General features: G+C 43.9%; 1 protein-coding gene across 5 annotated transcripts in view; it reads left to right on the forward strand.

The window, feature by feature from the left end:
- The window catches only part of WIPI1 (WD repeat domain, phosphoinositide interacting 1), a 78,046-nt gene that overhangs the window by 18,062 nt on the left and 47,538 nt on the right, over nt 1–12,446 (forward strand). For 2 of the 5 annotated variants that reach the window (XM_072990799.2, XM_072990798.2), the window contains exon 2: nt 10,835–10,917. Coding sequence is in view for 2 of the 5 variants with exons in the window: in XM_072990798.2 (XP_072846899.1) it covers nt 10,835–10,917 (83 nt within the window). In the remaining 3 variants the exon portion in view is untranslated. Of the gene's footprint in view, nt 1–1,143; nt 1,204–2,329; nt 2,448–10,834; nt 10,918–12,446 lie in introns of those variants that run through there. The other 3 variants (XM_072990796.2, XM_078384348.1, XM_072990800.2) reach the window with 3 other exon arrangements.

The following is a 12,446-nucleotide window of genomic DNA, read 5'->3' on the forward strand; positions in this document are numbered from 1 at the left end:
CTGATGGGAGCTGCAGTCCAACAGTATCTGGATGACCACAGTTTGCTTCTGCCTGCTCTAATCCACAAAGCAACCTGTAAAATTGCTGAAATAGGAAGTAACACACTTTGGAGTTCTATATTACTGCTCCATGTTTTTATATCCTAAAATAATCATGTGCTGTGAAGTCAATTCTGACTTATGGAGACCCTTTTCAGGGTTTTTCAGGCAGAGAACACTCAGAAGTGGTTTACCATTCCCATCGGGGGACACCCAAAGACTATGCAGCGTGCCCAAGGCCACTCAAGTTGGCTCTACTCGCAGGAGGCACAGTAATGAGGAACTGAACTTCCAGTCTCTGGCTCCACAGCCATTGAGCCGTCCAGCTAACTCAAGTTATTTTATACATTCCTTTAATAGGCAATTTAGAGTATGCCCCCCAGTACTTTTGAATACAACCAGGAAGCTCTTCTTTGGCCAAATAGAAATAAATTTCACGTCCTCGTGGTTTATTTGCAGTACAAAAAAAAATCTTTAAAAAAATCACAGTGAAGGCAGCTGAAAACATATTTTCACTTCTTCTGGTTTAATGTTTCTTAGATAATATAATTCAACAGCTAAACTTAGCAGTTTCTGAATAAGGCTATTTAATGAGTCTGCCTACTGCAGTTTGTTACTGAGCAGTTTCTAAAATGGTATGCAAATTATATTATTTGCATTTCAGGTACACAATAAGCCACCTGCCACTGATATGATTACAGCATTGTTCTTAGTAAATCTTACAGCATTGGGAGTAAGGTGTACCTGTAAGCCACTACTGAAGTCTTAATAATATCAAGTTAAGGCTAGCTTAAATCCCACTGATTTTAAATGGTCTGTTGTAACCATGATTAAGTCTGAATCTAGCCCATAATGTGGGTGGTGATGCAGCATCTAATCCACAAATACATGAACAGGAAATATCTTTGCTCTTAGCCGAACATGCAGAAATGAGAGGAAATGTAACAGCTGTTGAGAAGTAGATTAAAAGATGTTTAACTGGTCTGTGAAATATTTTACCTTACAATATGCTAGATGGACATCAGGTTTACTTAATATCTGAAGTTTATACGTTCATTTGGAAGAATTGTCAGGAGATAACAGTTTTATTCCCTCTGTTTTCAGAAATAGGAAGTAGACAGCAGAGGAAAGAGTACTCCTGAATGTGTTTCTCCACTTCTTCAGGTACTCTGTCAAAGACAGAAGGGATCTGTCAGGGCAAGTTGCCATAGCATTATGTCTTGTCTCTAAATCAGTACCGAAAATAATATTAATCTTGGATGAATCAAAGGGAATTTGAATGAGTTTGTGATTAAGCACAAGCGAATAAAGGAAAATCAGAGACAAATTGCTTTACTGAATCAAATTAATCATTGCAGCAGTCCTCCAGTTTGTCTCCAACAGTAGCTGGACAAATATCTCTGGAAGTTCAGCAGTAGGAGCCCTTAGAGAAATTACACATCCCTAGTTTCTGTTTAGCACGTAGTATTCAGTAATGTATTCCCATGAGACACAGAGATTCAGAAATGCTGCTTTATGTTAAGTCACACCAATGATGCATTTAGGCAAGTATTGTCTGCTGTGACTGTCAGTGTTTCTCCAGGAAGAGACCCTTCCATTAGCTACAGCCTGTGACGTTTTGACCTGGGAAGGAGCTTTCCTTTCTACTAATTTTTACACTAGCTAAGGCAGTTGCAGACACTACCCAGGCACTTTTTCATACCTTTTAATGCCTGAAGTCCTAGCCACCATTCCTTAGTGCCAGTAGAGAAGTCTTTAAACTGCAAGAACACCCTCCAAGTATTTGTGGGCTATTCCTTTTACTGTCCCAGCCAAAGCCTCCTTTGCGCAAGCTGGTATCCACCTAGATCATGCAGATGTTCTATGTGAGTTTCTCAGTGTAAATAAAACTCTGTGTTCCTAATGATAAAATATGACTTCGTAGGATATGGATGTATTTTCCTTTATTAGTAGTCTGGGTTCTCTATTCTTAGTTCTGTATAGAACAAATAATTTTTGTTCTGTATAAAACAAACAAATTGGATTTTTATTTAGGGATGACAGGTGGTAGGTGTGAAGGGAAAATATGGTTCTTAGATGGGAACAATAAGGATTAAAAGAGCAATAAAGATCATCAGAATTTAAATTTCAAAATAATTATATCACAAATTCTCAAGCTTCCTTACACACGCACTCTTAACTGCCATAGACAGACTTCTCTTCATAAACCCTGTAATAGACTGCTACTTGCAAACAAACTTTTTACTTCCTCCAACTTTCTGATTTCTTTCCCCAACTGAACTCTCACCAGACCCCAAAATCCTACCACATTCCAATCACGCTAGCCTTCTAAGCTGTGGATCCCCAGAGTGCTCTGCCAAGAACATCCACAACCCAGGCACCCAAAATCCTTTATCTAGAAACCTCATGTAAGTAATTGAACATAAGTTTATACATTGAGCCTGTCGCTGCTGTTTAAACAACTGTCATGTAAAATCTTGAAAGGAATGTTATCCTCTGGAGAAGGAAGTGATTCCTTCTCTTTGGCATTGCAATGCAACAGCTGCCTTTCTTTATAGATCCCCTGTTTCATCCCATCCAAATTCCAGATGTGCCCATTTCTGAAAAAAGCAAAGACTGGCCTGCAGTAAATTAGTCTGGGCTTTGGCATTCTGTATCTTCATAATATGTTCTTCAGAGGCTGTAAATACCCCATGAAATTAGCTCTGTGTTTATCATGCTGCAGATTTCTGATTTATTGTTAACAGTATTAGTCCTTTCCCACAAATGTGGGAATCCAGGGTTTACGTTCTAACAATGTGGAACAGTTATGTAAAGCTATTGATTTCCATAGCATTATACTGTAGAATCTTTATTGCATTTATCCTGTCAGAAATAATGGACAGCCTCATTTATGCATAATGCAGTAGTGTAAATTGTTGAGATGAATTTTCGCTACCTAACAAGTCATTGCTTGTATTCCTCATTGTGCCAGGTCTCATGACCAGTATGCAGTAAGGCATATGAACAGTGACTTGTTAACTAGCAGCAGTTTATCACTGTGATTGCTGCCATTGCACTCATGTGGTATAAATAACTAATAGGATTCTGACTGATATAAGTCACTATCATTTCCAATTTGTAAATGGAGGACTGACTTAACCAAAACTATAATTAATGCATAGCTGAATGGGAGGAATGCTTAAGTGTTCCACATCTAAACTGTGCCACAGCACCAAGATTAGGGCTGCTATTTAATTTTCTTTTGTATCAGCTGAGCAATCCTAGTAATGACATATTCTCTGATCAAAGAGGGTTTACTGTTGACATCAGGGAGACAAAGCACGGCTTTAGGGTGAAGCAGTCAGGAGTGTTTAGATTGTAGATATGAGTGAGTGTGAGCAGCTAAAAGTGTAGACAAGGCTAGAATTAGTTATGAAAAGTTTTCCTGAAATTGAAGTTTGAATGAGTAGTTTTAAAAAAAAATCTGCCTGTTGTTTTAGGAGGAGGAGAACGTTCTAGGGATGAAATAAAAAAAGGTAGAGAGTGTACAACTGGAGAGCTGGAAGAGGAGGCATAGGGATCTGTATGCAGGAGTAAATGCTGATTTGCCCTAGATAAATTTCTAAAATATAATAATGATAATGTGCCATCAAGTCAATTCTGACATGGCAACCCTTTTCAGGGTTTTCTAGGTAGAGAGTACTCAGAAATGGTTTACCATTCCCTTCTTCTGAGGGTGCCCTGGGACTGTGCAGTTTGCCCCTCAAGGCCACACAGGCTATCTCTCATCCCAGGAAGCACAGTGAGGAATAGAACTCCCATTTTCTGGCTCTGCATCCAGATAAGTAAACCAATAAGCTATCCAGCCAAGCCCTTCTCCAGAATGTGCTGCTCTCAAATTTTGAGTGACAATCAGAATACCTCTGATCTGCCACATAAGTTATGTGGTTAAAGGCAAAAGAGATTTCTATTATGGACATGGAAGTCACCGTTGTTTCAGTTCATAAAATGCTAACGACCTTTTACTGATAAGAGTCCCAAAGCTTTATAGCATTTCATGCCAACTGACCATTCAGAGCGGGGTTATACAGTGGTGCCTCGCATAGCGAGGTTAATTGGTTCAAAAAAAAACATCGCTATGGGAAAACATCGTTAAGTGAAACGTGTTTTCCCATAGAGATGCATTGAAAACCGGATAATCCGTTCCAATAGGAACGGATTATCCGGTTTTCTCCCCCACTATCGGGCGCAGCCCTTTGGGAGAAGCCTCGGGGGAGGGGGGGAAGACGGCATCGGCTCCTGCCTTCTCCCCCACCACCTGGCTTCTCCCAAAGGGCTGCCCTGACTGTGCTTGCAGCAGCGGAAGAGGTGCCCAGTGCTGCAAGCACAGTCGGCCATGCCTCCCACCCTTCTCAAGCCGCAGGAGGTGGGTGGTGGGTGGGAGGCATAGCCGGACTCCTTGGCAGGCACCGCGGCTCGGATCCGATCCGAGCCGCGGTGCCTGCCGAGGAGTCCGGCCATGCCTCCCACCCTTCTCAAGCAGCAGGAGGTGGGGGGGTGGGAGGCATAGCCAGACTCCTCGGCAGGCACCGCGGCTCAGATCCATCCGGATCCCCCCACCCTCTCCCCGCGGCTTGGATCCGACCCGCGGCAGGCTACCCCATGCATGGTCGGACTCCTGAGAGTCCGACCATGGCCGGGGAAGCCGGCCGCGGGGAAGGGGAATCCCAGCGGTGGCCTCGGAAGGACCCTTCGGAAGGGTCCTTCCGAGGCCACCGCAGGCATTTTCCCCCAGCTGAGTGGCGGGAGCTTCAAAGCCCCGCCGCTCAGCTGGGGGAAAATATCGGCAGTCGGCGGTGGCTTTGGATGGATCCCAAAGCCACCGCCGACCGCCGACATTTGCCTTCCGAGCTCTCAAAGGGCTTCCCCACCACACATTGGAGAAAGCCCTTTGAGAGCTTGGAAGGCTCTCAGCGGCAGCGGGGACAGGGTAGGGGGTGTCCGAATGGCTTCCAGGCGAAGCACTGGAAGCCATTCGGAACCCCCCTGCCCCCGCCGCCGCTTGGATCCAGCCCCCGGCCGGTTCCCCTTGCATGGTCTGATCCGACCATGCAAGGGGAACCGGCTGGGGGCCGGATCTAAGCTCCTACCGCCACCGCCACCGCTTGGATCCGGCCCCCGGCCGGTTCCCCTTGCTTGGTCTGATCTGACCATGCAAGGGGAACCGGCTGGGGGCCGGATCAAAGCTCCTACCGCCGCCGCCGCTGCTTGGATCCGGCCCCCGGCCGGTTCCCCTTGCACGGTCGGATCAGACCACGCAAGGTGAACCGGCCGGGGGCCGGATCCAAGCGGTGGCGGCGGCGGTAGGAGCTTAGATCCGGCCCCCAGCCGGATCCAAGCTCCTACCGCCGCCGCCGCTGCTTGGATTCTCCCCCCGGCCGGCTTTCCCTTCCATGGTCGGACTCTCTGGAGTCCAGCCATGGATGGGGTAACCGGCCGGGGTGAGAATCCAAGCTCCTACCGCTGCCGCCGCCGCTTGGATCCGGCCCCCGGCCGGTTCCCCTTGCACGGTCGGATCCGACCATGCAAGGGGAACCGGCCGGGGGGCGGTTCCAAGCGGCGGCGGTGGCGGTGGGGCTTGGATCCGCCTCCCGGCCGGTTACCCCATTCATGGCCGGACTCCTGAGAGTCCGACCATGGAAGGGGAACCGGCCGGGGGGCAGATCCTAGCCCTGGATGCCTGATAGGCATCCGGACCCCTGCCGCCGCGGCTTGGATCCGCGTTGCGGCCGGCTACCCCATCCATGGTCGGACTCCTGAGAGTCCGACCATGGCGGGGGTAGCCGGCCGCGGGGCGGATACAAGCGGCGGCGGCGGCGGGGGTCCGGATGCCTTTTAGGCATCCGAAGGGGAATCCCGGCGGTGGCCTCGGAAGGACCCTTTGGAAGGGTCCTTCCGAGGCTACCGCCGGCATTTTCCCCCAGCTGAGCAGCGGGGCTCCCGCTCAGCTAGGGGAAAATGCCCCCTCCGAAGGGGAATCCCGGCGGTGGCCTTGGAATGACCCTTCGGAAGGGTCCTTCCGAGGCTACCGCCGGCATTTTCCCCCAGCTGAGCAGCGGGGCTCCCGCTCAGCTAGGGGAAAATGCCCCCTCCGAAGGGGAATCCCGGCGGTGGCCTTGGAACGACCCTTCGGAAGGGTCCTTCCGAGGCTACCACCGGCATTTTCCCCCAGCTGAGCAGCGGGAGCGGTCCTTTGGAGGCTCCCGCCACTCAGCTGGGGGAAAATGGGGCCCATGGGGAAAACATCGCAAAGCGATTTTTCCCCATAGGCAACATCGCAAAGCGATGGCAAAAGAGATTGCTTTTTTGCCATCGCTATGCGAATTCATCGTTAACCGGGGCACTCGTTAAACGAGGCACCACTGTATTTGGGAATACTTCATAGTGTACTGTGCCTTCTGCGCTGTGCCACTTTAAACTATAAACGAAAGATAGTGTGTTTGGATGTCCCTAAATAGAAGACCTTCCTCTATTTCCGACAGTAGCTAGTGAGAAAACTAGTCTAGAATTGTATTCCTCTGCATGCTGTCTTTCTTCAGGCAAGGTGTTTTGTATGATAAGAAACATTCAGATAATTTTCTGTGCGCCGTGTTAAATGGTATGGTCTCTCTCTTTCCTATTCCACTCCCATTAGTGTTGAGGCACAACTCTGGGTGGTTACAACAAATATAATAGAAAACAAAAATAAAGATGGAAACATTAAAAGCAACAACAATAACCCTAAAAACAGATGGCACCGACTAATCATATAAATCTAGAGCATGTGTTTCTACAGTTTGGATCATTCCTTGGTAGATGAGTTTGTTTTAAACCAAATTAAATCAAATAAAGGTTAATTAAAAAATCTAATTGATTTCAATAAAAATTAGCGCTTTCTTTGACAATTTAAATTGTAAAAGTCATTTAAAAAATTTAAATCATTATTTAAATCAATTTGATTTTTAAAAAATCCACGTTGCTTTCCACAACAATAAATGGCCCCATTACAAAAGTTGACTAGTGGAACTGAGGTGATGGGGAAGCTGGAGTGGGTTGTGTTCATCCCTTGGGGAAAGTTATAAAAGGTGGATTGTGGAGTAAAACTGTAAACCAATAAATTATACTCCAGCTAGTTCTTGGCCCTACCCACAACTGTATCTTTCACAACACAGCCATTGCTGTTAGCATTTGGCAGCCTGCCTAGTCATGCCATTCTATCAGGATGTGCTCCATGACATTTAAAAGTCTTTGCTGTGTTTAGTTCCATCATGTGTTGTGTTTCCTGCTTTACGGGTTTGCATCTCTCTCTATATATATATACCTAACTGCATAACTGGATGTAAACTGAATATATATCCAGTTTATAGTTAGGAGTTTGGTACATTGCAAACATCTAAATAACTATGACGTTTGTCTCTCAGAGGAAATACGTCTGACATGTAGATTGTTGATGTATTACAAATTGCATCCTCATTTACTGGCAAAAGACAGATTTGTTTTAAGAAGGCCAGGGGAAGCTATGTTCACCTTTTCTGACATTTCTGTCTCTTGAATGAATGGACTTGGGACTGGAGTGGTCAATGCATATTGTATATGTCATTTGGGGATGGATGGATGAAAAAACAGACTTGCTGGATTATGCCAAATGTCAGTTAATGAGGTACGTATATGTGTGTGCAAGATAATGAAAGATAAAATATGCAGATGGAGAAATGCAGGGGGAAATGATGACATCCAGTTGATGCATCTCCACCACATAAATGGTGATGATGCCATCACCTACAATGTTAATATTTATTTTAATTTAAAACTTCCCCAACTTCAAATTCTGAAGCTCTCCAGGAAGCCCCTTTGACATGAGTAAGACTTTGGGAGCCTTGGGATCAGGGAGAAGCTCTTAATATTGGAAAATCAGTGTTGGTTGTCCTGCTGCAGTGATCTGGTGATGATTTCCCAGTATTAAAAGCTGCCCAAAATCAGGATTATTTAAATCAGTTTTATTTAAATCATGATTCTAACTTTAAAAAATGATTTTTGAGGATTTAAATTAAAAAAGAGAATTTTTAAATTTAAATTCATGATTTAAATCAATTAAATTTTTACAAAAGTCACTGATTTTTATCCACACTGCCCATTATTCTGAGACTCCCAGAGTCTTCCCTATGGCAAAAGGGATCCCTGGGAAGCTTTGGAATTTGAAGGGGGTAGATAAGAAGTTTTAAACTAAAATGAGATCAAGATAAATGTTACCAGGTGTGGATGTAATTACTGTTTCTTCCTGGTGGAGTTGCATGAACTGGATTTCAGCCAATATATAATGTCTCAGTAATTTAGAAAGAAAACGGTAGATACATTAGGCAGCTAAGGAAAAGAATACTTTGATGAAATAGAGGAACTTCTTTTTTTATCATACAGTGGTGCCTCGACTTACGAACGTCCCTACTTATGACCATTTCGAGTTACGACTAGCTCCAGCTGCAAAATTTTGCTTCAACTTGCGGCTGGAGCTTCCAAACAGAAAAAGGCAGGGGGAAAAGGCGGGAAATTCAGATTTCTAACTGTAGGTGGTGACGAGGCTGCTTCTTTGTAGCTCTTTCGCCCCAGCCGTTAGAGAGTGTGCGATCAGAGAAGGCTGCCTGGTAAGGTAAGGTGCTGCTTTCTGCTTTTTGAAAACTGTTCTGGGTGTTTTTGCAGTGTGGTTTTGTACTGGGGGGGTGTTATGTTTCTGTGGTGTGATGGGTCTTGGGGGGGTTGTTTGTTTTTTGTTTTTTTCCCCATTTCCGATGGGTCTTGGGGGGTTTGGTTGCTTTTTGGAGTGTTTTCCCCCATTTCCAATGGGTCTTGGGGACGGTTGTTTTTTGGAGTGTTTTTTCCCATTTCCAATGGGTCTTGGAAGGTTGGTTGCTTTTTGGAGTGTTCTTTCCCCATTTCCGATGGATCTTGCATGCTTCCCTTGCTTTTTGCATTTCCAATCTGATCCTTTTGTTCTCTGTGCATTTCTGACCTGGGTCCCTTTGTTCTCTGTGCATTTCCGATCTGCTCCGTTTGTTTTCTGTGCATTTCCGATGGGTCTGGCATGCTTGATTGGTTTTCTTCCCCTCCCTCTTAGCCGGAAGGGATTAGTTGCATTTCCAATGAATCTTGCAGTGATTTCTTTTGGGGGGGGGGGTATTTTTTTTCTTTGGCCAGAACTGATTAATTGCATTTCAGTGCATTTCAATGGTAAATAGTGCTTCGACTTACCACCATTTCGACTTACGCCCATCTTCCAGAACCAATTAAGTTCTTAAGTTGAGGCACCACTGTATACCTTTTACTATAGGATAACCTGTCTGTTATTGTGATAGCTGTTCACCCAGAGAATAATATTGCTGGGCAAGCCTGTAATAGTTTAAAAAAAAAAAAACCACCAAGACTGCAAGTGGCAATTTTTTGCTAAAGGCTCTTCTTCCCACTTCTTCAGGCTCTCAAAGGCTTCCCCAGAGCAAAAAGCAGCCCTGTGGAGTCACAGAACCTGAAAATGAAGAGAGGAAATTTTGCCATGAGTTGAAATTAAACGTTTCCAGTGTCCAATCTGGGTTATGCTGTCGAAAAGTTACACTATCCAATTTTGCCCAGTGATAACTACCATCAAGCTGATTGTGGCTAATGGCAACCCTTTCCATTTTTTTCTGGGTACCTTCCATTATATGTTATTGAGGGTCACTCCTAGGCCAGTAGCTGTAGTATATTGTAACCTAAGATACATTTCGCTATGGCACTTGTCTTCAGTCTCCTTATTATCTTCTCATTCATGACCTCAGTCAGTCACGAAGGGTATGGGCTGGAAATGTCAGTGCTTCTGACAGGTGTGGCAGGCAATGTGCAGAGTTTGCTCGCTGTTTAGCTGTGACAGTGTGGTGCAATTGTGTAAGGAGCATCTGAATAATGAAGAGATTTGGTAGCAGATTGATGACTGCTTTCACATTCTCTGCAAATGTCTAACCTTTGATTTGTATCTTAGGATATATTAAGGTACAGTAGTTGTCCAACTGAACTTCAAACTGTATGGCTTGTAAGATCGGGCAAGGCAGCAATGAATGTCATGGTTTGTACCTGTCAATGTCCATTTGGTGAAACAAGCTATCAGTCTTTCCCTGCGGAGTATTCTCAAATTGCTTTTGTCATTAGTCACAGGAATGAGTACCCTATAAGGCTGAAGTTGTGGTGTGACGGCACATGAGACAGAATACGTGTAGGTCTTGACAAGCAGGTTACTTTCTGGTCAGTGTCTGGGTGGGCACTCTCCAGGAACTTGATATATTTGAGAATTCTATATATGCTGCCTTGAATTATATCGATGAAAGTGTAGAATAGAAATAAATATGGATTCTTGAGCAAAGCATCCTTCAGCTTGATTCTGGACAGATAAAGTCATAACCTCTTAGATGCACACATAATATGTAAGATGGATATGAAATGATGCCACTGTGGTGACTGAGAGAATCATGTCCCATTTGCACCCATAAAAATGCTGTAGGGGATAAAGCTGCTGCTTACATAAGGCCTCAGATCAGGAGAGTACGGAGAGTAGAGCCAGAATGGCCTTGGATCTGCTAAAGCCATAACCTCTTATTTCATCAGGGAGGCAGCAGGGGTGAGTTCTGCTGTGTCCTTGGAGCTGACGCTAGTGTCTTTCTCATTGCAAGTTCATTGTTTCCAAATCCTTGATTAGAATTTGGTGGGGAATATGTTTGACTCTGCACACCAGTAATGTCTGCATTCTGTCCTGTAGATCTTTGGCCATTGGAACCAAAACTGGATACAGACTGTTTTCCTTGAGTTCTGTGGAGCAGCTGGATCAAGTACATGAAAGCAGTAAGTCTGTTCTGTTTTGATATTATTATTATTATTTGATGGCAGCCTTTATTCTGCATTACAACATGTTTTAATCTGCCACAAAAGAGCAGTTCCATTTTATTTTCCCTACTAGAAGGCAGATGGTATCTCTTGGCTTTTGCCTTGTTGTTATTCAGACTCCGGAAAATGCCACTGTGTTAAAGAGACAGCTGCATATAAAAATAATGTAAAATAAAGCACTGTTGCAAATGCCCTTCTTGATGGCACTGTAATCAGAAAGCTGAGCTTGTTTTCAGGAACAGTTCAGTGTCACTCATCAATGAACTGGAGTAAGTTGATTTTCAGTAACTGTAGTAGTTCAATCAAAGTTTTCTAAATATGTCAGAATTACTATTAAAACAAATAGGTATGATAAGTACTAGGAAAGTACAGTGGTGCATTAATGTAAGTCTGAGAAGGGAGAAGGGGCAGGCTGAGAAATATTCATATTTAAAGCAGTGACCTTTCTCCTGCTCATCTCTATCATAACAATAAGGAGATTGAAAGGTTCAATTTTTGATTACAGTATTTAGATTTTAGTTGTTGCCCAAACCCAGAAGAACTGTGATTACTAACTGTAGTGTGACTAACTCGGGTGAAATTGCAGGTGTTGATTCCAGGAGCCTGTCTTAGGAATTCCCTCATGAGCATTATTCCACTCCACACACACAAATATTTTGGTGTGTCACAGAATGCAAGAAAGAGCAAATGATCAGATACATCCTCTTCTTTTGAAGCATTCAGAGCTGTTCTGTAAGCAGCAGAAATGAATTAATCTGCCAACTGGGTGTGTAATAGACAATGTAATGATCCTAGTAACTTTTCAACAGGTTTTCCCTACCTGATTTAACTGGTGAACTAAAGTCTTTGCAATATTCTTTGTAGTACAGATAATATATTCTTGCATTTGGTGTATAATTATACAGTACCATTGTTATCACAGAGTAGTAAGGAATGAAATCCTGCAGAGGATGGTAAAGCTGAAAGAATAGAACAGGCTGCAAAGAAAAATAATTTTTTATTAGTCGGCCTTGCTTTTGTGTTATCCCTTCATAGGAAACTCCAGTTGCAAATGCTTTAGAACTTTTAATTAATCAATCCAGGCTCTTATTAGAGAAAACATTATTTCTTTGAAAATCTTCCAAGATGCAAATGTTATAATCTTATGAGGTTTCCTCAAATGCTGTGGAGCTTAGAGGAGGACATGCTCTTTATATTTAACTCAGATTTAACATTCTGTAGCTCATTCTTGTCATTTCACAGCCTATCTTTAGTAGCCTTCCTTTTGTGGTTCTTTGGTCATTTAGTGGGATAAGGATTGATCATTCTGATCACTCACTGGATTAGGTCTGTGCTGCTTTATATTTCAGAAAGATCCACATACCCTTGCTTAATCTCTCCTTTCCAAGGCTCAGGATTTCCAGGAAGCCATAATGGGTAGCAGTACTAGCAACATAATACGGTGGTGCCTTGCTAGACAGTTACCCCGCATGACAGTTTTTTCACTA

The sequence above is a fragment of the Pogona vitticeps genome, chromosome 2, assembly GCF_051106095.1.
Source record: "Pogona vitticeps strain Pit_001003342236 chromosome 2, PviZW2.1, whole genome shotgun sequence".
NCBI lineage: Eukaryota > Metazoa > Chordata > Lepidosauria > Squamata > Agamidae > Pogona > Pogona vitticeps.